Source organism: Drosophila suzukii, chromosome 2R (assembly GCF_043229965.1).
Source record: "Drosophila suzukii chromosome 2R, CBGP_Dsuzu_IsoJpt1.0, whole genome shotgun sequence".
Lineage (NCBI taxonomy): Eukaryota > Metazoa > Arthropoda > Insecta > Diptera > Drosophilidae > Drosophila > Drosophila suzukii.
The window spans coordinates 20,276,482-20,299,776 of NC_092081.1; the positions used below are offsets into that span (position 1 = coordinate 20,276,482).

The window sequence follows — 23,295 nt, forward strand, 5'->3', positions numbered from 1 at the left end:
ATGTTTTCGGCCAGGAGTCGAGGGGCTTCACGCTTCGCCGCCCACTGTGGTGACTTCGGAGTTTTGGGATCGTTCGGGGCTAGCCCAAAACTTGACAGACTCCTATCAATGAACTTTTCAGTAATTAATTTACGATCGTTTTCGAAACCATTGAGGCGTAGCCAAACGATCCGATGGCCAATTGAATCTGGGGATTTGGAAAAAGGGGGTCTTAGTAGGGGGTGCTAGAACTGCCTGGGGTAAAGGGTTTAAAGAAGTAGCAAAATGTATCAGTAGTATTTTTGTTAGCTTTTGAAAAAATCACCCTTTTTAAATACTGACATACTGAAAAAAACGATTTTAAAAATGGGAAACATTTTTGAAAATCCCATGAATGATGGGGGTAAATGAGCGTTTCAACAAAGTATCTTTAAACCAACGAACCAATTTGAAATGTCAGCTTTTGGAGTGTATCATGTTTTCAAGTTTGTAAAACAATCGGAAATATTGTAGAAACATTTTTTCTCTTTAAAACTAAGACACCCAATCTGATTTATGTACCATGCCATAGAAAACGCAACCCAAAACTAAATATTAAAGGTCCCGAGTATACCATCAGCGGTCATGTCACTAAAATGCATTTGTATATCATTTATTTCTTTTGTATCTTTAGCCTATTCTACAGTAAGAAGAAATCACATAGCTTAAATCTAGGAGAGAATGATTTGCAGTATCCATCTATGATAAGGATCCTCCGCTCAACCCGAAGCTGCCTTCGCTACCGCCGAAGATTGTGTAGGCGGCGGCATCCACCTCCACGTCGCCGTTGTTGAGGAGATCGCATAGCGCAAGGATATAGGACTGGGCCATCTGGAGGGTCTCGAACTTGGACAGTTTCTGGTCGATGGAGGGAGCGGGCACAACTTCCCTCAGCCGATCGAAGGCCTCATTTAATCCATTCATGCGTTTTCTTTCTCGGGCATTGGCAGCCTGTCGTCTTTTCTTCTGAACCGTGGGACTGAGATTGGTCTGCTCCAGACTGCTCTTCCTTCCATCGGATCCCGTGGAGCTGTTACTACGCCGTTTGTGAGTCTGCTGTTGAGTTGGTAGGCCTGGTACTTCCAGGATGGGTGCCTGTTCCGTTTGAGTTCCTCCTGCGGCATCTAGGAATTGCCATTCCGGCGACAGGAAAGCCGACTGTCCGTAATCCTGCGAAGAAACAGGCAGCTGGCTGAGGTTATAGTTGGGACTGCCCAGGTACTGAGAGCTGCCGTCCTCCTCGGAGGCAGACGAGTAGTAGTAGCTCATGGCAGATCCGAGCGGCTTGAAAGTTTCGATGCAACTGAACCGATCCCGAGAAACGGCGCTACATTCTGCAGTCAACCCCCGCCTCGGTGCGTTCTACAAATATTTTCACCGCCGTTCTGGCCAAGTTTGTGTAAAACGGCCCGCAAATGACCCCTGGCCCCAGGATCCTCGCAGTTATTACCATATCCCAGCCGAAGGATCTCCCCGAGGAGCAGGGGTGACTTTGACCCCCGGCCGCACACTTAGGGGTTAGAAGTGTGCCTATCTCTCTCTCTCTCTTTGGCTGAAGCGAGCACGCCTACACTCCGCCTGCTGCCGTCTCGCTCTCGCAGGGCACGCGTCATATCTTGCCAAATTGGTGCTATCATGCCATGTGATCTTCTCCTCTCCTCTGTTCCCCGTAATTTGTGACTTTCACGCTCAACGGCACACGAGTGGGAGAGGGAGAGGTGGCGAGGATGAGCTACTGTACTGGATGAACGGCAGGGGCCATCAATTAACCCGCTGGCGAACTGCATTCTGGCTCGCGTCTAGTGACCATATGCTGTGCTGCACCGACCCAACTTCGGTTAGGAACCAACATATGGTCGAGTTATAGGCATAGTGCTCTGACTCTAAGTGGTGGCCTTTCGTCCTGCAAAGGTTGTGTCCTTGGCAGACACACGACATTTGCCGTCTAGCCAGTTGGGGAATCAAACTATTAACTGCCATTGAACAAATATCACAATATTCAGTGGCTATTAAAAATATATCATTGAATGGATAGTTAATTACCTTGTCTTTGATGACTAAAGGATGTTATCCCTTGGGGTATTGTTTCCACGTTAGAAATATGCTTATATTGATCTCTAACTATAAAAAGATATGGAAAATTAAATCTTAACAATCATTTTCTCTGGTTCCTAAAGCGAGAATATTTTTTATTGGTCGTATTTTTCTTTGGAAATAAAATATTTCGTCGAATATTTAAATGTAGTTAAACTGTTTTGAACTATTTTATAAATTCTAGTAAAGCTTGTTTAAAGTAAAAACATTATTCATTATTTGTATTGTCATATAAAATTTATTTACTTTTTATGCAATTACTTATTTTTTTGTTTTCTGCCCAGGGTATTTAAAGTATGTTTCCATAGTATTTCCATAGTATAAAGAGAAACCACATATCTTGACTTTCAAAACGTTTTCCGAACTATAGTATGTGCACATCTGTTACAGAAAGGAGTTCTAAAACATGAATGTTAATTTCATTTTAAATTATGTTAATGAATTTACATGAGTCTTAGTCCTTTATGAAAAGTTATTATTGAAATATTTAATGTTTAAAATAATTTTTTAAATATAATTTTGGTATGCCACCATAACCCCTAGGCCCTATATTTTTTGGCCCTTCTTCGCAGTGGAGGAGAACCTGTTTGCGCATGCACCGCCGGTGGCAGGACTCCCATCTCCTAGTTATCCCTCTGCCCTTCCTCTCTCGTTTGGCTCTCGTTTTGTTTAGTAGAGAAATACGAGGCGAGGACGAAGAGGAGCTTCGTGTTTTGATTCAGCAACAGGATTGAATATAAGGGCAGCCAGCCAACAGAGTGTTATCATTTGAAGAAAAGGGTCCTGTCCTAAATAATCACAGTGAAATTGACCCGCAGGTTCCATAAGAACTTATCAGGCTTATCAGGATATTCGAGAGGACCAGCTAAATCGGCTCAGAACTCATCTGAGCGTGGGATTAGCAATAGTTGCATTCAAGAAGCGAAAAACCCACCCACTCACTCACCCACGGATGTGTCTGTACTTGGGAGTCGTGGAACACCTGCTGGATGTGGTGGCCTACTGCATGTGCCGTGTCCTGGAGCTGTCCCTGTTCACCTGCATGATGGTCTGCGGTTCGCTGAAGGCCAAGCTGACCCACGGACCCACCAACGAGCTGGAGCAATGACCAGGACACTACGAGAGCTGCTAAAGGATGCGCTCCCTGCACTTGTGCGTTTGTGTGTGTTTCGACTAAAATTTAATAAATGAATCTTTTTCTATAGTGGCGAATAAATTACGACTTATATATGAGTAAAAACGATTGTCTTTCCCCCTGGTTGGCCGGGAATTGAGCCATAACTCAAGATTGCCCACGGCAAGGATTTGCTCTACGACTCCCTGGATTTTTGCTGCTTGTTTATCCACCAGCTCCCTCTTTATTTATTTGTGTTGCGGAGTCGTTTATCGTACTTATTACCCCGGGGAAGGGATTATAAGGGGTACAATGCCCATTTGCATGATGATAAAGTATCGACTGGGGCCTACGTACTGGCCAATTGTGTTGTGGCTTTTGTTTTTGGCGCCTGCAAATATGCTTCACTTCTGGCCAGACATTTTATTGCCATCCCCCCACTCCATACATAGGTTCTACTCCAGTATTTATGTAGTTGTTTACAGCCGACGGCTGAAACATAAATTTATTCAAATTGTACGTGCAAATGGGAGGACTTAACGTTTATTACACAGCACCAGAACACAGCAGGTCCTGGAATTCTAGCTTTTCCGACACACACAAGTGAAGTTTTGATACACTTTTGATAGCTCAACAACTAAATCCTACTAAATTTCCCCCGATCATGGACAGCCCCATAAAACAGCGCCACAAACTGAAGAAATTCCACACCACCAAGCTGGAGGAAGATCTTTCGAAAGCCGTCGAATCGAAAAATAATATTACCAATGAGATAGAAGGTCAGCCGATTGTTTACGATTACATGAAGTATCCCAGTAACAAGGCAAAGGGCAAGCAGATCAAGAGCGTGAAACCTCGGAAAACGGTTACCTTCAAGATGATGGTGGAGCTGGTGACCTTTACGGACAACTGGAAGATGAAGATGATCGAGAGTAAGCTGCGCACGGAGGAGGAGCAGGTGTGGTTACGGGTTCTAAGGTCTAGTCTTAGGCGCTCTAGAACCTAGTATTTCTGAACCATTTAGGTTGACTGAAAATACCTTTCAAAACTTTTATGAAAATAACTTTTTTAAATATTAGTATCCATTTGTTATGAGATACGACTTGGATATACTAAATCTAATAAAAAAGTATCTTTTAAATTAGAAATATAATATTTTGATATATTTTTTGGTTGATCTATGTTAAAACGAATGTTTTTTTCTCATCCCCAGCTCAAGTGTTCCCTGAAAAGGCGCAACTTCTGAAGATTTCCGGTTGTGGATTGTTTAAAATTACGTCATTAAATAAATTTGTTATATGTAGTAGCCAATATATAAAATTTATTGTTGGTTAAAAGTCAACCTTGCGTTCTATTCACTTTCTATAAAGTACGTTTTGTATTATATCATTACTAGGTATTACGGTTTTTAGATACCAGCGAAAGACAAAGTCTTATACTTTAAACTTACTTAGTAGATATGTTTAAAAAAGCATTGGCAACCTTCTTTAATCATTGTTCATGGTGAGTTTTTAGGTAGCTGGATTTTTATTGGGTTTGATTGCAAACTGGAATTTAATAATATCAAGAATTTCTTGTGTTCTTGCAAACTTCCATATTTATTTCACAATTTCAAGCCCCTTACTTGGGCACTTATAACTTTTCACCCATCGCTTGGCAGCGCAGATTGTTAATGATGTTGCAGATGACGTACTCGCCAGTGTCCTTGCCCCCGAATTCCTTGGTGCGGATTCCCTCGTCCATGGTGCGCAGCATCTCGCACCACAGGGCTTTAGCGCAGTTGTGGTGACCCAGATGCTCGAAGAGATCCACAATGGTGGACACGATGCCGTAGGCACTCAGGGTGGAATAGTTGGTCAGCGAAAGCTTCGTCTGCAGGGGCTTGAAGACGGCATGATGATCCCCGATCTCCACGGCGCTGAAGAGATTGGATCCGCCGCAAACGGCGCTGCAAATGGCGGATAGAAACGTGGCATATCGATCGCTGGCGAAGAGACAGTCGAAGTAGGATGGATTCGTGACCAGCCGACTGATGGCCTCCTCCACCTCCATAAACTCCAGCTCCAGGCAATTCTTATAGGGGCAGTGCATCCTCTTGGCGGCCTCCACCATATTGCCATCGCTAATTGGCCACTCCTTGGCCTTGTTGATCAGGGTCACCCGCTTTCGACCCGCCTCTACAGCCGCCTTAAAGGCGTACTTCAAGTACTTCTCATTGCTCTTCTGGCTGACGACGGATAGAGCCTCCACCACACCTTTAACGGGGGAGTACTCCAGTTCATTGTAGTTGCCCATGTTGTTCTGGCCAATCATTTGGATGTCCACACCAGGAAAGCGACACTTGAAGCCGGGAAAGCTGCGTGTACGAGTCTTCAGCACATACAAATCCAGATCGTTGCAGATCTTCAGAGCCTTCTGTTTGGCCTCCGCACCCGCCTGGTTCTCTACATGAACGGCCGTTCTGTTCCGCAGCACCGAGTTAAAGTACTCATCGTCCTGGCCCGCCTCAATGATCTGCACCTCCACGGGCACCCGGCTGCTCTGGAGCAGGGACGACACGAAGTGGGCTCCCTGCTGGCCAATGATCGTGCTGCCTGTGAGCAGGGAGACCATATTGATCCCGCCGTACTTGGACTTGGGCAGCACGTTGACGGGGGCGAGTCGAGTGTCTCCCTTGACGAACGCCGCGTGCACGCTGCTGTTTATGGATTCCGCGTAGTGGCGGGCACTGATCCTGGCCAGAAACCGAGTCACTTTCGGGGTGCGCAGCATTGTTTTGGATTTAAACGGAGGGGAGTCCAAAAAATGTGCCTAGTAAAATGACAAGATCCGCCTTACAACTTGATCTTTATAGGTATTATCAAGAGGTTGTTATTTTGAATATTTTAGAATTGTACTACAAATATTCAAAGGTACAAGCATTAATCATACAAATTTCAAACAAAAATATATCTTCTCATTTCGCCATTGAGTTAAATTGTTTCGGAAGAACTGTTTCGTTCTGAACTATTTTATAACAAACTATAGGCCTAATATGATAATTAGAAATTGGTTCGATAAATAAAAATATTATTATCAATCTAAGATAAGGACAACGTATTATTTAGAAATTAAAGAACTTAATAAAAACGGTACAATTTTTGGATGGAAACGCGTTTTATAAATCATTATCTTAAATTCAGGGCTTAAATTAAAGACCAAATCAGAACTTGTTGAATAAAAAACCATCACTCATAATAACTCTTATCTCATCGTACTCGGAAATTTTATTGATTGCGTAACCGAAACCTGCCCAGGATTACATATCGTAGCAGCGCGATTTGTCGGGACAGGGACAGCCATCGATGCCGTACCGCCCGATGGGGATGTCCGTCTGGGTTTCCTTGTGTTGGGGTCCGGGCAAGTCGTAGAACTTCTCATCGAAATACCGATCCGGAAGGTAGTACATGGGGTACTCGGCCCTCAGCCGCTCGTGGTCGTCGCGCAGCCACTTGGCCAACTCGGGATGTGCTCGTCGGGCCTCCAGGCGGTACTGCTTTGGTTTGGCCATTCGCACCGGAACCTCCAGATGCAGTTTAGAGTGCGGTATGTAGGACAACAGCTCCTGGTCCAGTTTCATCGCCTGCTCCGCCCGGATCTTGGCGCAGGTGGCGCACTTGCACTTCCCACCATGGTAGCAGTACCGCTTCCTTCCATCCTCGTCCACCATCAGCAGCGGGGTGCAGACGGGCAACGGATTCGGCTGGGCCTCCGTTTGCGTCGCCACCGAATCCTGGGCGGGATCGGAATACATGTTGGGATCTGGAAGTCTATTGCTCCGTCGGGTGTAGTACTAACGATTTGGATTTCAAAAGGTGACTGAAACTACGAGGGAAAGGGTGTTCCATAGGTTGGCAGCAAAGGCCACGCTAGCTAGGTATTAGCTTAACGATTTACATATTTCGCACAATGACCTGTGAATAAAGATCACACATGGATGGAAACACTTCCTCGACATCAACAACTCATTCCTAAGTTGGGATTTGCCAAGGAGGAGTTCCACAACCAAGTAAGATCCTTATACCGACCACCAGCCCGAGTTTTACTTCGTCTCAAGTTCTCATCCCCCGTGCAGTAAATATTCTGGGTAAGATCCTTCTTATCCCGCTTTGGCAGACCACAATCCGAACACAAATGGGACAAAACTGGAACCCTTTGAGCAGCTTTCATCTGTAGGTAGTACCTCTTGAGCTCCCGTTCTCGCACCTCATTAAAAAACTCCCGCATACGTGGAGAATCCTGCACAACAGGTTCCTTTTTGGGAATGGAATTCGATTTCAACGGACAGGTTTCCAGCGTTTGGGGACTCTTGGGCTCTTTTAACTGACTGGAACGATTGCTCATCCCCCTGCTCCTCCGAGAAGAAGATGAAAGGTATGAAATGCGATCCAACTCCGAAATCTTGAAAGTGGCAGATTTTTTCTTCGGTAGTTTGGGGGCTGTACTGAGCACTCCGCTGCGCTCTGATCCCTCCGTGAACTTTCGAATGTAGGTGTTGACCTTGGTCATGGACCCGGTCGTTTGCAACAGGTACCAGTTAAGCGGCATTTCTTCCTCGGTTCTTAGTCAATCCGCAATGGTGAGAGAACATCTATTTAAAAGTCGAAATTTTGACAAAAATATTCTGGCAACCTTAAAAAAAGCCAAGTATTATACTATACTACATATTTTCAAAAGATAAATAAGCTTTCCTAGTTTAGCACCATTATAAAAGTTTAAGATAACAAATAAGATTCCACTTTTCAGAAAAAGATTTGTCATCTAATCCAAAAGATATGCATTGTCATGACCTCTCAAATTGCAAGTAATTGCATTACTCTTAGTTTACATTGAAACGCTCTTAATAAATATAAAGCTTTTCATTCCGCTCTTAACTTAATAAAATTCATTTTCTGTAATCTCTGAAAGAACGTAAGCTTTTCGAGAATACAAAACAGACGGTAAGTACTCGCAATTGCACATTCATTTGCCGGAAGCAAAGCGGTTCGGATTGTTTCACTACTTAGTACACACTTAGATACAATGACAAAGATAGAGGCAGAGACCCAGTGGCTGCGTTCTACGATTCTCCCGAAGATTTTAAAAAGCGGGAGACTGGTGGACAATTACAGCGATTCCAAGGAGGACACCTTCAAGTTGGGAGACATCGAGATCGATATAATCGGTCACTCTGAGGCCTTTATGCTGACCTTTTGCTACAGGACAACCATAAACTTTGAATATGACGGCGAAAAGTACCAGCGAAAAATGGTCGTTAAGGTATAGAAATTTTATTGTCGCACTAACAATAATTAAATATGATAGGTCTTGGGAATCTAACAAATATGGAGTAATATAATCGCAGTACACAGTCACGAAGTGGTCTATAGCATTGTGTGCAGTGCACACCCCCAATTATACTGCATAGTATAGATCACCTTAACTGCGTTTTACGGATAAAGATGCATATTGTTCGTGTGCCAGTTCTGTTGGCCAGCAAACACAGATAGGTACCCATGAGTTGAGGTAGTCAAACATGGTGAAATACACGAAACATCCAGTTTTTGTTGAGACTGCCTTATCAAAACAGTTGTAGATCAAAATTAATAGCCGATAAGGCTTTCTTAATCTTAAACCAGCAATGAGTTTCTGTTTTTAAGTCAGATTTCCCAAGCAATAAAAAACTTAAGTAATCTCTTTTTTCTTAGAAAACTCCTGTGATGCCCCCAGAAGTGTATGATAGCATCCAGTTTGGAGCTCTCTTTAGCAACGAGATCAACTTCTACACGGAAATCCTCCCAGAGATACAGAAGTTGGCCGAAGGAAAGTTTGCCGCCCCCAAGTATTATTATAGTGAGTTGAATCAGCATTCGGCGGTGGCCATTCTGGAGGACTTCGCAGAGAATGGATGGCGGGTGACCAAGGATCGGGTGGGCCTGAGTCTGGAACACGCCCTCATCGCCGTGGATTACCTGGGAAAGTTCCATGGCTTTTCCTACGCTATGAAGCACACGAATCCGGAGAAGTTCTCGCAACTGACCAATAGTCTGAAGGAATCTCGCTATGCCAGCGATGTGATTCATCCAGAGTGGAAGCTCAGTATGTCGACTAGCATCGAACGGGCGGCCAAGGCGGTGGCCAAATTTCAGCCCCAAATTGACGAGGAGTTTGTGAAGAAATTGAGCTTCCTGATCGCGGACTATAACCTCTATGGCCGGCAGCGGGTGGCACCCAGGGAACCTCTGGCCACCCTTTGCCACGGAGATTATGTGAGGAACAATGTGGCCTACAAGTATAATGACAAGGAGCAGCCGCAGGAGATCATGATGTTCGACTACCAGACCTTGCGTGTCTCTTCTCCCATGATCGATCTCTCGGTCTTTCTGGCCGTATCCATCTATGCTGATGTGCGCTATAAAAATTTCGATACAATTTTCGATAAATACTGCTCGGCGCTATATGACAGCTATAAGAATCACGCCAAGCAGGAGGTTCCAGAGTCCATGAGGTGAGCATTTGAGATACAAAAAGAATAGTATACATTTTTTTTAACCATCTTCTATTTTATCATAAAACAAATATGATATAATATGAAACAAATCTCTTATAAAAATTCATTTCCAACCGATCTTTAACTAAAGCATAAATAGCAGTTTCACAGAAACCGTTTGAGAATCAAGTAGAATATTTAAAACAAACCTTATAAAAGGACTAATTTTTACAAAACTAAACAAAATTTACTTCGAAAGACATTGAAAATGTTATGGTTAGATTAACTGATACTAATGGATTTTTTGGTTGGTTTTAATATGAATAGTTATAAATGATAAGATAACCAATCTCATTTGACGCTATATAATTTATGTCATGATTACCTTTCAGTCGGGGCGAGCTTCTGAAAGAGTATGTGCGATTCCTGCCATACAGCTTGTCCATTTCGGCCAGTTTCCTCATGACCTTGGTGGCGCCATTGGACATGTCACCGGAGGAGATGTTCGCCGCCCAAATGACAAACGAGGAGATCATCGATCGCACAATGAAACAGGGAGGGGAAATAGTGGACAAGGAGGTTGCCCACCAGGTCCACGAAATGCTGGAGCTGAGCCAGCTGACTGGTGTCCCCATAGAGGACGGTATCGATGTGGACAAGTTGCCCAAAGTGTAATCATTTCCATTTCGTAGAACTTGATAAAAAAAAAACTAATCAGATACTTGAAATGACCTGTATTATTTTTATGGTGTTGGGGGAAAAGACTAAAAATGTATTCTAGTCATGACTGCAAACTTTTAATAGTGATAAGGGAGTGATATCCCACCTGCCCATTTCCAAATTTGGCCACTTAAGTCGTTTAATCTTATCATATCGTTGTTTTTCAAAATGTTCTTATCAGCATTGTTTGGATCGCTAGCCAAAACAGCTGATTGTTGCGGGACTGCCAACCTGTTTTGACACCAACGTTTACCAACACTGCCTCACATGTGGGAATATAAATATCACATCCAAAAATGTTTCAACCTTCTAGGCAGCAAATTTTGCGTTTGTACAAGCATTTAATTCGCTACGGCAACCACTTAAAGCTGACCGACAAGAACTACTTCCTGGGAAGAGTGCGACACGAGTTCCGGGACAACCGGTCCCTCACAGATCCGGCGGAGGTGGAGTTCAGCTTCAAGGTTTGTAAATACCACCTCCGGTATTTCATAACATATTAAGAAAATCCCTATGATCCCTAAACTTTAGCGCGGAGAGACCCTGCTGAAGAAGGGACGCATCCTGTAGAGATGCTGCGCGGTCTGGTGCGGCTCCTGGCGCTTCCTCCGCCCGCTGTGCGCTGCAAATCCACTGCCAATCTGGACTACTCCCGCTTTCCCACGCTCCAGGAGTCCGAGATCGAGGAAACCTTCATGCGCGGCAGTGGTCCCGGTGGCCAGGCGGTGAACAAGACCTCCAATTGCGTGTTCCTGCGCCATCTGCCCACCAACATCACCATCAAGTGTCACACCCATCGACTGGCTTCCAAAAACCGCGTGGAGGCGCGTAAACTCCTGCTCGAAAAACTGGACATCCATCTTAATGGGGAGCATTCAATTGCGGCGCAGATCAAGGCACAGGAGCAGAGAAAGTCCACAGAGCGGCGGCGACGTCAGGGAAAACTGCAGGAAATGAAGAAAAACTGGCAGGACAGAGAACGCACAGATGGAGGAAACGAATCCACAGATAAATAGTTAATGTACAATTTCTTAAACATATATTTTTGCATGTGTAAGGACTACCAACTGGAAAAATTTCCAAAACCACTCGCAAGTTTCTTTTTTTTGGCTATTTGAGCAGAGGGAAGCGACGTCTCCGGCTTCTTTGCCACTGCCTGAAGCTTCAAGTACTTTCCCACACCGTCCCTGTAGACCTTAAGTGGTTCCTTCATGCGCTTTTGCTGCTCCTCTTTCTTGACAGTCTCTTCCTTGTTGGCCGCCTCCTCTTCGCGCTCCTTTGCCAGCTGCTCAGTTGCCTCGGCAAAGGGATTAACGAAGACCTGTGAGGACTCAATGATAATGTCCTCAATGGGTCTGTCTTTGTTGTCCACCTCGATGTTCTCCATTTTCTGAAGAGTGTCCAAGCCGCCGACCAGCTTACCGAAGATTGTGTGTTTGCCATCGAGATGTTTGCAGGAGCGGTAGGTGATAAAGCTGTAGAATATATAATAGATAAGCAACAGCGTTGAAAAATTAATCTTGGTCTACTCACAACTGAGAACCATTAGTATTGGGTCCCGAATTGGCCATGGAAAGCACTCCTCGACCCGTGTGCGTTAGATTGGGCTTGAACTCGTCCTCAAACTTCTTGCCCCAAATGGATTCGCCACCAGAACCACTGCCCGTGGGATCACCACCTTGTACCTGAAGCAAAAACAATTATAAGTACATATAAGCTTCCTCTAAATATGCATCAAACTTACAATAAAATTCCTTATGGATCGGTGAAACATAACATTGTTGTAGTAGCCATTAGCGCAATGCTTTATAAAGTTATCGCAGGCTTTAGGAATTTGATCGCAGAAGAGTTCCAGGTTGAGAGGGCCGAAATTGGTATTTAGGCGAACGTAACCCTTCTTTTTAACCCTCTCGTACTTCACCAGATCGTCATCTATAATTGCCGCCTCTATCTGGGACACGGGCACCATAGCGGTGGATGTGAAACTGGCGGCCACCGCTCCAGTTGAATAGTGAGCAGCATTGAACTTGTCAGCTGTGCGCTTCGAAGTGGAAGGCTCCTCCTCCGCCGGCTGGTAGTCCTGCTGAAGCTGTGCCAACGTCTCCTTGGTCTCCAGATTCATAGTCTTAATGCGCCCGCTGGCTGGATTCTTCCGCTCCTGCTGCTCCTCTTCGGTCAGAACTCGCAGGTTCTTCTTAATGTGATGGAAGGTGGAGATGTCGTACTTCTCCAGCCTCTGAGGATCCTGTATGGTGATGATGTCCTTGCGCAGAAAGGGAGTGTCGTCCACCAGATCCTTCCAGTTCTTCGTCTTGATGTTCAGCTGGTCGATGGCCTCCCAGCAGTAGACATTCCCCGTGGTGGCCACCGCCACGATGTGCGAGTTCTTGCTGAACGGCTTGAACAAGGCTGGGCAGTGGTACTCATCGTTGGCATTGCGGTGGAAGTTCAGTTTTATCAGGGATTTGGAGTCCATCTTCTGTCCGTTGATGGGATTCACCTTGAAGGTCTTCAAGAACTTCAGAATAGCCTCGTACTCGAACACATTGCCCTGCAGATCGCAGTAGGGCATCTCGAAGGGCGCCATGGTGATGCAGCAGTGCTCGAAGGGTAATCTCTTGAACTTGACATGGTCGTTTTCCGCGGATTCCACCTTTTTCCCGCCGTACAACTCACTCCACTCCGTGTACGTGAGGTACCTGGAATGTGTCAGGGGTCAACTGAATATGTTACGGTTTCTGGATGTTCTAAACACTTACATTTTGTCCTTTTGATGCTGTCTTTTACCCATCTTGTCTGTTTTTAATTAATATTTGTAAAGAAAAGCGAAGATCCACAATATTTGTTTACAAAAGAGGAACAGAACTGCCAACTCATGTGCAGACTTGTTGTTCAGGAGTTTCAATCGTTTCTCACTTGGCGCATCTTTCAAATGCAGCTAGAATATGGTAATACTTCTTTGATTAACTTAAAAATTATAAAAAAAATTTATGTTTTATTAAAAAGGTTTTAAAAATGTATGTTTAATGAACAGAAACAATATGTAAGACACTTAACGAACTTTCACTTTTATGATTTCCATTTAATTCTAGTCTTGCAATTATACAAATTTAGCTTATTTTATTTATGCAAACAAAATAAAAAATAATACATAATTCTTAAATTAATTTTCCCAATCATATTCTATAAAACTGCAGCGACAGTGTGAACCCTTTGCAGTGGGCACTGCGTAATTCCTCCGACCCACCACTTTCCCAGTATTTTGGCGTTGGCCAACACCGTCCTCAGTAGAATCAGCTGTTCGCTGGGAAGGTTCAGCAGAATCAAACAACAAAGAATTTTCCAACTTATACTATACGGCGATATAAATAGGCAGCACAATTGACCTTGACGTTGGGCGATGTCTAGCCCCCATATCAACTACCGCTCCCTGGCCGAGGAGGCGGCCAGTCCGTTCCTGGAGCAGCATCCCTCCGCAGGCCAAGGCCCAGCAAAAACACAAGACGCAAAAGCGAACGCAGCTGCTGCGCATTTAGACCCCCTCGGCGAACACGGGATGGAGCAGGCGCTGGAAGATCTCGACACTGAGCACGAGGCCGAGGACACGCCCCGGAACAGTGGCGTCATGATCCACATGGTCCCGGAGACGGGGCGTGCGCGGTGGAACCACATCGAGGACCTCGACTCGTTCTTCTCGCGAATGTATCAATACCAGCAGAAGCACGGATTCACTGTGATTGTGGTGGACGAAATGCTACAGGTTCTGGAATTCGGTTTCGTCGTCTGGCTACTGACCGTTGTGATGCACTGCGTCCGCTTCGATGTGCTCTTCGGGGATGCCCCGCCCGGTGGAGCCAATCCCAACAAGACTACCCTCGGCGATGTGCTGGTCCCTACGGGGGAGTGCTTGGCCAGTTTCAACTGGTTCACCTACCTGGTTGTGTTCATTGCCGCCATCTATCTGGGCATTCGTCTGCTAAAGATGGTCTACCATATTACTCAGTACGCCGATATCAGGAGATTCTACAACTCTGCGCTTCACATCGAGGACGCGGATCTGGACAACTTCACGTGGCACGAGGTGCAGCAGCGCATCCGTCGCGTCCAGGCCGAACAGCACATGTGCATCGACAAGGAGTCGCTCACGGAATTGGACATCTACCACCGAGTGCTGCGTTTCAAGAACTACCTGGTGGCACTGATGAACAAGCAGCTGCTGCCCGTGCGATTCCACATACCGCTGTACGGAGAAGTGGTCTCGCTAAGTCGGGGTATGTTGTTCAACATTGACTTCATCCTGTTCCGTGGACCTGGATCTCCTTTCCAGAACAACTGGCAGCTGCGGGATGAGTTTGCGGTAAGAAGCAATCAAACGGAGCTGGCACAACGCCTGTCAAAGCTGATATTGGGAGTGGCGTTGCTCAATTTGCTCCTGGCTCCCGTGATCTTTGTGTGGCAGCTCATCTACTTTAGCTTCTCCTATGCGAACATCCTGCGCAAGGAGCCAGGGGCCCTGGGACTGCGAACCTGGTCGAATTACGGACGCCTCTACCTGCGTCACTTTAACGAGTTGGATCACGAGCTGGACGCCAGGCTAAATCGGGCCTATGACTATGCGGACCGCTACCTAAACTCCTTTTCCTCGCCACTGGCCGCTGTGATAGCCAAAAACATGCTGTTTATCAGTGGAGGACTTCTGCTGCTCATCCTTACATTGGGTATCTACGAGGAACACGTTTTCCAGGTGGAGCATTTGCTGTTCATCAGCGCTGGACTCGGCGCCATTGGTGTGGTCTGCCGAACTCTCATACCCGATGAGAACCTCATATGGTGCCCGGAGCAACTGATGACCGCCATCCTGGCGCACGTCCACTACCTGCCCTCCGAGTGGCGACAGCAGGCGCACACAGCCCGAGTTCGTCAGGAGTTCAGCAGCTTCTTCCAGTTCAAGGCTGGCTACCTGCTCAGCGAGATCTTCAGTCCGTTCGTCACACCGTTTGTGCTGATCTTTGTGTTCAGGCCAAAGGCCATAGAGCTGGTGCGCTTCTTCAGGACGTTCACCGTCTCCGTGCGGGGAGTGGGCAACGTCTGCTCCTTCGCTCAGATGGATGTGCGTAAGCACGGCAATCCCGACTGGCAGCTGACCAGCGAACTGGAGGAGATGACGCGGCCGGCAGCACAACAGCCGCATCAGCAGCAGGAGCCGCAGCAGCAGAGTCTGACCGGCGGCAAGACGGAGATGTCGCTGGTGCGCTTCACGCTCAACAACCCCGAGTGGCAGATGCCCAAGGAGGCCAAGGAGTTCTTACGCGGCGTTCGGGAGCACGCCGTCGGTGAGCTGGTCCAGGCTAAGACTTCGATGGTGCAGGACAACCCGCTGACCAACAGCCTCATCTCGTTTGGCACCATGGGAGCGGAGTACTGCTCCATTGCCAACTCGGTGCTGACCGCACAAGTGACGCCCCAGCAATTGGAGATCTCGCAATCGCTGCGTCCAGGACTGGGACCAGTGTCCGGAGGATTTCCCGTCGCGGCCAGCGACTTCCGTCAGATGCTGCAGCAAAACCTATCGGCCAGCGTGGGTCCGCTGGACAGCATGCGCCGGTTGCGTCTCAGCCGGGCTGAGGGCCGCTTGGAGGGACCGTCGGACACCCTGCTCTACGGACTCTGTGGAGTGGATCCTCGCGTGGGCAGCAGTCCCCTGAACGTGGGCGTGGCCGACATGTGCCTGAGCGCCCTCTATCTCCACGAGGTGAACCAGCAGAGGCGCCAGGCGCGTCAGTCCCGCATCGAAGAGGCCGAGGACGAGCGTCCGGGACCGAGCCAGTGGCCACCACGGCCACCCGCTGCTCCGTCGACTGCCGGTGGCTCCGGATCCGGCTCCCGCCATACCGTGATTACCTCAAAGGCTGCCGAGAGCACGCCGCTTCTGGGCAGCATCCGCTCATAGCAGCGGCCAGAGTGGATCTAACCACTTGTAGAGCTAAGGACCCATTCTGCTATTAGTGATTAACCTAAGTTTTAAAGTGTGAACGAACGAACGAGCGAACGACGTCGTCTAGTGCGTAGCTAAACTTATCTGAAATTAAGCTAAACTAAACGAGAAGCAATAAACCTAACTGCATTATCAAAATGAAGAGTTGTACTTCTTTTGGTGGAATTTCATCTGATTTGAGCAAGGCTTAGTCCATTTAAAGAAAGTATCTTTAATATAAATACAAATGTTTAATGGATCAATCTGAAATACTTAGTATACTTGATTCACTTTGATTTTTATACAATTTCATAACATTATGATATATTTTAATGTCATTTGACCTATACAATCCAAGTAGGCACCATAAAAATTCCGTTTTCATTGTGAGGATTATATTTAATGGCCTTACGGCTTATCCCGATCTTACCGCTCCGGGTTGTGGGAATCCTAAGGTGACACCCCTGCCACTTTCGGGGTCTCTGATGGATGGCCCCCATTTGTAGGCATTGTTGGCACACCACACCACATCCACCTGGTTCCGAGATCCAGATGCGAGTGGATGAGGAGAACGCATCCAGCTGTGCTGCAGCGCCTCGTGTGTCACTTGCCACACACGAACGCCATTTGGCGATTGGTGTTGATGGCCAATGCGGCGAGCAGGAGGATCGGGTCCACAGCGGTGGAGCGGCCAAGTGCGTGCCTATGAATCTCCAAACCCGCAGACACCGATACAGATGCAGATACCGCCGATCCCCGCCAGCTGTGGCAACATTTATGAATTATGTGCGTGCCGCATGGAGCTGGAGCTGTTGCTGTTGCTGTTGCATGGAGCTGGAATCTGCGGCTGGATCGCTGGAGAGTCTTTGGATCACGTTGTCTCATTTTTCCGCTGCACGCCAATTTTGGGGGGAGCATTGCATGGCCATTGCCCAACATTACACGAATGTACGAGCTGCCAGACGGCCCGGCCACTTGCCCGTTTTGGATCCATCCTCCGACTCTCGCAGTCCGATGGACGCTGGAGATGCAGTTGCAGTTGCATGTAGTACTAATTGTAGAGCTCGCGATATCTGATCCGGCACAGAAAAAAACGTTTTCAGTATCAGATCAAAGTTCTTAGCAATTAGGGATTTTAAAACCATATATTGACTTTCGTTTGATCTTAGCCTAAGCTAGCCTATTCTAATTTAAAATGTTATAGAAAGATGTAAGGGATAAAATTACTTAAAGTCTGAATAATTCTAAATTTAGGAAAATGTCCTTAATAGATATATATATAGGATATCTCTGATATATATTTTAAATAATATGGAATGGGTCCCTTCACTCACATTTTTTTTTCATTTTCTTAAAATTTTCTATAAGATACGTTTAAAATAGCACAAGACTGTATCTTTTGGGTAAATAGAACACTAACTTATTAATGTATTTTAAGTTTTATAATAAGTAAGAAGTTTTTATTGCTTAGATTTATGGATCCACAATTTGGTATGTATTAAAAAGGTAAAAATATTAAGAAAATCATATCAGCTCGGAAAAAAGTATATAATTATTTATTAAGACACGAGTAATATTTTTAGTGACATTGGATTGTATCTGATTGATAAATGGGATACTAACAATTTAAAGATATATAATATTTTAGTATAAGTTACAGGGGTATATGTTTAGATATTTTTGGATCCATTACTTGTCAGGGATGTATAAATATGATATAAGTATAATATTAAGAACGTTATGCTCTTACTTTAGAACCATTCTGAACCAAGATGTTAAAGTGGATAACTATTATTGGAAATGCCAGTTATGGGTGATATATTTTCCAAAGTGCAGATAAACGCAATAGAGTGGTGCGACGCTTATGGCTCAAATGGAAACATTTCGCGAGCCTTGTCAAACAATCGAATTTAATTTATGATTTCCTGCGCCAATCGAGTAATGACACTGCATGTGGTAGACCTCGGCGGACCCGAAACTCTGGATATCTGGTGATCACTCGATACGCAATTTGGTCACAGCAGGGCCCAAAAAAAAACCGAAGTCAACTCCGACTGTGGAGTATGGAATATCGGAATTGGAAAGGGAATGGGAATCGGCATAGGAATGGAAATGGATTGGATATGATCGTGCGGCGACGGGAGCCACTTGCATATGCGGCTGTCTGGGATTCTGATGGCCGTGGACCACCGCGTCGCGATCGGCCGGCAGAACCAGTTCAAGATCAGGCGTCACTTTGCGGCGCTGAGTGCCGCTGACAGTTGGATAAGGTTTCGAGTTCGACTGGGAGTCGGAGTCGGAGTTGGAATTGGAGTTGGAGTTGGGGATGGAGATGGAGATGGAGAACAGAGCTCCGAACTGCAGTCTCCAGATCGCAGCTGCCATTCCGCAATTAGAGCTGTTCCTGCAACTGCACGTCGGCTGCTATCAAACGTGTCTCTATGTCTCCGGCAGCGACTAATGATGATGGTTCCATGTCCAGCCATCATGCCCCCTGATCCCCGCCAGATTCGAGTGTGAAGCATCAGCGTCGCCTTTGATTGACAACTGATCAGCGTTTTGGAGCCAGAGGTTTCCCACTTTTGGAGCACGCACGTTCGCCCCATGATAACTTATCGAGTTTTTTCATAATTAAAAAACCGGCTTGCGATGGCTCCTTACAAATAGCCATCGCGGCCGGAGGATCGGTTAAGATTGGGCTCGGTTCAAATGGTTTAGTCGCCGCACTGGATTTGCATTGCAAATGAGAGTCGCCTCCAAAACTGCTAGCTGCTTTCTCTTTCTCTTTCTCCCCCTGATCTGGTAATCGAGAAGCATCCCGATTCAATAAAACATTTAAACATTAAACTGCTTTTATGCAAATTGCCGGCATGCGCTTAATTTTCGATCAGCCAAGGAGTCGGGTTTTTGGTTTAGCATCCGCTTGAATTATCTCCCCATCGCATGCCTGCAACACCTTACGATCTTGCGATCCCGATCCGATCCCGCCTCCTCTTGTCCACCGAGGAGATAGCATCTACAACGGCCTCGGATTTTGCTTGGAGGAGCTGCCTCCATCTAATGGCAGTGGCTAAAATGCTAATCAATAGCCTTATCGCTATTAATCTCGGCTTCGATTTACCTTTTGCCCGGCTCTCTGTCGGCTACTTGTTTTTCGAGATGCGATTTAGTGGAGGATCGGGGGAAAGGGTATCGATTGGAGCTCGCTATCCATTAAACATCCAATTGCTGTTGGCTGTTTGTAAATGTTTGTTGGCTTAAATTGTGCTGCGTTTGTTTCCCAGCCATCATTAAGTTAATTAACGTTGAGCATACGCCGTGTGGGTCAGCAGGATGAGGGCACCTCTGGGATGTGGGAAACCTGGGAACGCTAGCTGGAAGTCTGGGTATATATAAGGATGTCTTTTAATAGACCACGTTGAAAACAAGAATATATATCAGTTCAATTTCATTTTTTTTATTATAAAAGAACTAGAAAAAGTGCCTAAAAAGTACATATTCTCACCTAATTAAACTAGGAAAACTATATCTAATCAAGTTCCGGCAGCTGGTACTATAAAAACCTATGTTAATCTTAGTTTTATAAAAATTTCTATCATACCTCATTTGGTTTAAATTATGCTTAACGAAAATCCTTTAAAAGGTAATGATTTTTTAAGGTATATTAAAAGAGTTTATTACTTAAACAAAAATTCGTATATGTTCCAAAGGTTCTTAAAAATATGGTTAAGAAAACAGGTCCTTCTGTTTATAACCTTTTTTTAACTAATTTAATCTGGTTTTCTAGGACTTATATTGTGGAAACGTCCTCCTAAAAACGAGGAGGATTTCCAAAATAAGTATCATCATACTACAAATTACAGTTATAGGTTTGCCCAATTTACAACCGCTATCGCCGGCACTCCTTCACGCAATCTCCCCACGATGATCAGGAGGAGATTGCATTCTTCGGACTCATTAATTTGGTATAAGCCCTCCAGCTGCAGGTCACTTGGAGATCGAAGGAGATCGGGGGATCCAGGAAAAGGGGCCAAGTCATTGGCATATTTATGAGGCGGCCGCTCCCCACAGACGGAGCGTCGAACATGAGCCTGCCGGGCGGCAACAGTCTCCAATCTCCCAAGTCCCATCTCCACCTCCCATCTACCGAATGCCATATCCCAACTCCCAACTCCCGATCCCCTACTTTCCCGGCTTTTATTGGCTCCATCTCCATTGGCGCGTGGGCTGGATTGCCGCGATGCTGGGATGCTGTCGCCCGAAGTGGATTTTCTGTTCAACAAGTAGTTTATGATGTTTTTGTCAATTCATGGCAAAATTAATGACGCTGCAGAAAAGCACACGCACACGGAATCTGCTGCACAGCAAGAAAATTCAGGGGCTACGTCCTAAAATTCGTATTTTAGAACATTATGATGGATTCAAAAGGGATCTAAAACCGTAATTGCTTTTAAGTTCATTTTGGTTAAATTTTTTTTAATTTTCTGACATGATTCTAAAGTATTTTATTGATAAAACCACTCTTAATTACTCAGGTTCAAAACACAAAAAGTGCTTAAAAAGCAGTATTGATGTTTGCTCAACGACTATTTAAATTAGTTTTATTATTGTTAATTGATATCAAACTGTTAGGGTAATTGAAACGAATAACTAATTCAAGAAACTAGAGCAACTCAAGTACTTAAACGTTTTAAATGTGTAGGTTTTTAATGTAAGAATCTAAATTAGGTAAATATAATGCTGGGTTTAATTGCCTATATATGCACACTTTACCATTTGTTCCGTAATTTGGAAATGGGATCAGAAGATTTATGATGTAAATCATTACCCATAAGACATGCACTATCTACAATGTTGCGAATTCTTTAGATTTTTGGCAAGTGTAGAATTGGTCTCCGTGGCAAGGCGTTAAAAATTGTTGCCTATAAACTTAAAGAACTGCAAAGGAGTTGGCTGCACCTCCCCCTGCCCCTCCCTACCCCTCCCTGGGACCCCCGGATATCCCCCGGCTGAATCTGCATTCAGAAATGCCATTAGTCACATTTGTGGGCCAGAGTCGCAGGCGCTTGTAGCCATGACTTGTAATTTTCTCCTCTTCCTCTGGGGAACCCGTTTAGATATTATTATTGGGAATGGGAAGGGGAATGGGAAGGGGAATGGGATGGGGAAGGGAAGGGGAAGGCCTTCGGGCGGCCTGCACAAATATTTCTATTGCCGTTAATGGCGTTAATAATTCTGCTGGCCAAACGCTGGTGTGGATGTGGCTGCGGGATTAGCCCGCGTCTGTCATGTTCCCGGATGACGTTACATGGCCCCAACTGACAGCCGGCAGCAGCGAAATATGAACAAACACTCGGCTCAAATCGCCAGGAGAGAACCCCACTTTGGGCGGTTGCGCTAATGCGGAGTTAATTGGAAAATGCGAAAATGCCAGCCCAGAGTGGGCACAGCATCCCGAATCGCATCGGGATTAGTCGGAGCAGCAAATGGCGTATCGAATTTCCAGCTGCCCGCTGGTAGCCACCGCCTGTCACTCGGCGGAAAGTAGCGAAGCCACCGAAACCACAGCTCCGAGATAAGTAAATCCGCATCCCAAGCACTTGTTCAACACGCGGCTGGAGGAAGCAGGAGCAGCGGTAACGGGAGAAGCTGGCGAGGCTAAAGATGCCTCCGGGCTGACGACATGCAGCGCATCCGATTACGGGTACAATCTGGAGATACTTTGTGACGTTGCGCAGGTGCAAATTCCATAAAAGTATCTGGTGGCGGAGTTCGAGTTTCACCTTCTCCTACTTAGCAAATACCTGCGGCCTACAGAAAAGCCCCTAAGATTCCGCAACTAAGATAATAAAATTACTATTCCCAATTTCGTATAGTGGATATGAAATAGATACAGGTTCTAAGTTAGAACAGCTAATAGTAAAAACCTAAGGAACCCTAATTCGTGATGAACCAAATCTATGATTTTTACTGTTCCTTATACATTTAATATGTACTTTTCTTAAAGTTTCTGTTGTTTTCCTTTTTTGCATCCATTAAAATTTTGGTTTTTTCTTAATATATTAATGATGTAATCTCCCAAAAGAATTTGGTAAATGTTTTGAGTAGTTTTTGAACTATTTTCCGTATGGTTTAATGATACTTGATATATCCTAAATGGTTTCTATACTGGAATAATGCGGTGATGTCCGCATTATGTTAAGATATTTGAATTTGCTTATTGAATGTGATGTATCCCATACTCGAAAGCATGTTAAGATCTTTAAAAAGAATGAATTTCCAAAAGATATAATTATTTTGTATCTTTCTAATATAGAACTTGCGCTTATTAGACAGCATTTAGATATCTCATTATAATTATTTATTGCCTTTATTTTAAATCTTTATATTTCAAAAGTATTAGGAAAAAAAGAAGAGCACTTCAATAAATCTATCTGACAAAAGTAAGCAAACTTAAGATTTTGAAATATAATACAAGTTCTTAGTTAGAAACACTTTGATTTTCTTAACTTCAATAGGTTCTTCTCACAGTAAAGTCTTTATAGAGAACATTCCCATCTGATTGGGCTCCTGGAAACTGGTGCTGATCTCACCGAATGGATCTGAGCAATCGCCACCTGCGACTCGGGCGATTTGTGTCACTTTCAAGATTTGCTTTGGGTTGCTCAATTTATAAGCTTAGCTATGGGGCGATGTGGCGATATGGTCGCCATTTTGGAAGTGTGTGCGATTTAAGGCCGACTAATGAACACGCCTACTGCGTGCACCTGTGCAGGTGTGTGTGTATCTGTGCCAGAGTGTGTGTAAGTATCAGTGTGTATCTGTGCGTGTAAATTGCACTGGTGGTGGTGGCTCGCAATTATAAAT

At 45.2% G+C, this 23,295-nt stretch overlaps 11 protein-coding genes across 11 annotated transcripts; 6 read left to right on the top strand and 5 right to left on the bottom strand.

The window, feature by feature from the left end:
• Positions 1 to 578: 578 nt before the first annotated feature.
• On the bottom strand, positions 579 to 2,066 carry cato (cousin of atonal). The gene has a single exon (XM_017072934.4). It carries the CDS (start codon positions 1,285 to 1,287, stop codon positions 718 to 720), a length of 570 nt encoding a protein of 189 aa, XP_016928423.2. The 5' UTR covers positions 1,288 to 2,066; the 3' UTR covers positions 579 to 717.
• A 742-nt stretch (positions 2,067 to 2,808) lies between these two features.
• On the top strand, positions 2,809 to 3,352 carry prim (primacord). The gene has a single exon (XM_017072769.4). It carries the CDS (start codon positions 3,065 to 3,067, stop codon positions 3,218 to 3,220), a length of 156 nt encoding a protein of 51 aa, XP_016928258.1. The 5' UTR covers positions 2,809 to 3,064; the 3' UTR covers positions 3,221 to 3,352.
• Positions 3,353 to 3,805: 453 nt separating this feature from the next.
• LOC108008923 (uncharacterized) lies at positions 3,806 to 4,580 on the top strand. Its single transcript, XM_017072830.4, has 2 exons — positions 3,806 to 4,184; positions 4,440 to 4,580. Exons 1-2 carry the CDS (start codon positions 3,891 to 3,893, stop codon positions 4,470 to 4,472), a joined length of 327 nt encoding a protein of 108 aa, XP_016928319.2. The 5' UTR covers positions 3,806 to 3,890; the 3' UTR covers positions 4,473 to 4,580.
• Positions 4,581 to 4,834: 254 nt separating this feature from the next.
• LOC108008736 (isocitrate dehydrogenase [NAD] subunit gamma, mitochondrial) lies at positions 4,835 to 6,073 on the bottom strand. The gene has a single exon (XM_017072633.3). The coding sequence runs from the start codon at positions 5,996 to 5,998 to the stop codon at positions 4,859 to 4,861; it is 1,140 nt and encodes a 379-aa protein (XP_016928122.2). The 5' UTR covers positions 5,999 to 6,073; the 3' UTR covers positions 4,835 to 4,858.
• A 387-nt stretch (positions 6,074 to 6,460) lies between these two features.
• On the bottom strand, positions 6,461 to 7,028 carry LOC108010287 (uncharacterized). Its single transcript, XM_017075157.4, has one exon. The coding sequence runs from the start codon at positions 7,017 to 7,019 to the stop codon at positions 6,525 to 6,527; it is 495 nt and encodes a 164-aa protein (XP_016930646.2). The 5' UTR covers positions 7,020 to 7,028; the 3' UTR covers positions 6,461 to 6,524.
• A 194-nt stretch (positions 7,029 to 7,222) lies between these two features.
• On the bottom strand, positions 7,223 to 7,916 carry LOC108010286 (uncharacterized). Its single transcript, XM_017075155.4, has one exon. The coding sequence runs from the start codon at positions 7,811 to 7,813 to the stop codon at positions 7,223 to 7,225; it is 591 nt and encodes a 196-aa protein (XP_016930644.2). The 5' UTR covers positions 7,814 to 7,916.
• A 298-nt stretch (positions 7,917 to 8,214) lies between these two features.
• On the top strand, positions 8,215 to 10,462 carry JhI-26 (Juvenile hormone-inducible protein 26). The gene is made up of 3 exons (XM_017075154.3): positions 8,215 to 8,524; positions 8,953 to 9,752; positions 10,127 to 10,462. The coding sequence occupies exons 1-3, from the start codon at positions 8,288 to 8,290 to the stop codon at positions 10,407 to 10,409; spliced, it is 1,320 nt and encodes a 439-aa protein (XP_016930643.2). The 5' UTR covers positions 8,215 to 8,287; the 3' UTR covers positions 10,410 to 10,462.
• Positions 10,463 to 10,709: 247 nt separating this feature from the next.
• Positions 10,710 to 11,234, top strand: LOC108008418 (mitochondrial ribosome and complex I assembly factor AltMIEF1). The gene is made up of 2 exons (XM_017072264.4): positions 10,710 to 10,918; positions 10,986 to 11,234. The coding sequence occupies exons 1-2, from the start codon at positions 10,751 to 10,753 to the stop codon at positions 11,022 to 11,024; spliced, it is 207 nt and encodes a 68-aa protein (XP_016927753.1). The 5' UTR covers positions 10,710 to 10,750; the 3' UTR covers positions 11,025 to 11,234.
• Positions 11,027 to 11,542, top strand: LOC108008417 (mitochondrial translation release factor in rescue). Its single transcript, XM_017072263.4, has one exon. The coding sequence runs from the start codon at positions 11,027 to 11,029 to the stop codon at positions 11,468 to 11,470; it is 444 nt and encodes a 147-aa protein (XP_016927752.2). The 3' UTR covers positions 11,471 to 11,542.
• LOC108008416 (RING-type E3 ubiquitin-protein ligase PPIL2) lies at positions 11,477 to 13,362 on the bottom strand. The gene is made up of 4 exons (XM_017072261.4): positions 13,214 to 13,362; positions 12,199 to 13,153; positions 11,988 to 12,139; positions 11,477 to 11,929 (listed from the first exon to the last, which is right to left on the bottom strand). Exons 1-4 carry the CDS (start codon positions 13,243 to 13,245, stop codon positions 11,515 to 11,517), a joined length of 1,554 nt encoding a protein of 517 aa, XP_016927750.2. The 5' UTR covers positions 13,246 to 13,362; the 3' UTR covers positions 11,477 to 11,514.
• Positions 13,363 to 13,732: 370 nt separating this feature from the next.
• Positions 13,733 to 16,587, top strand: Atg9 (autophagy-related protein 9). Its single transcript, XM_017074925.3, has one exon. The coding sequence runs from the start codon at positions 13,855 to 13,857 to the stop codon at positions 16,402 to 16,404; it is 2,550 nt and encodes an 849-aa protein (XP_016930414.2). The 5' UTR covers positions 13,733 to 13,854; the 3' UTR covers positions 16,405 to 16,587.
• The last annotated feature ends 6,708 nt before the right edge of the window (positions 16,588 to 23,295 follow it).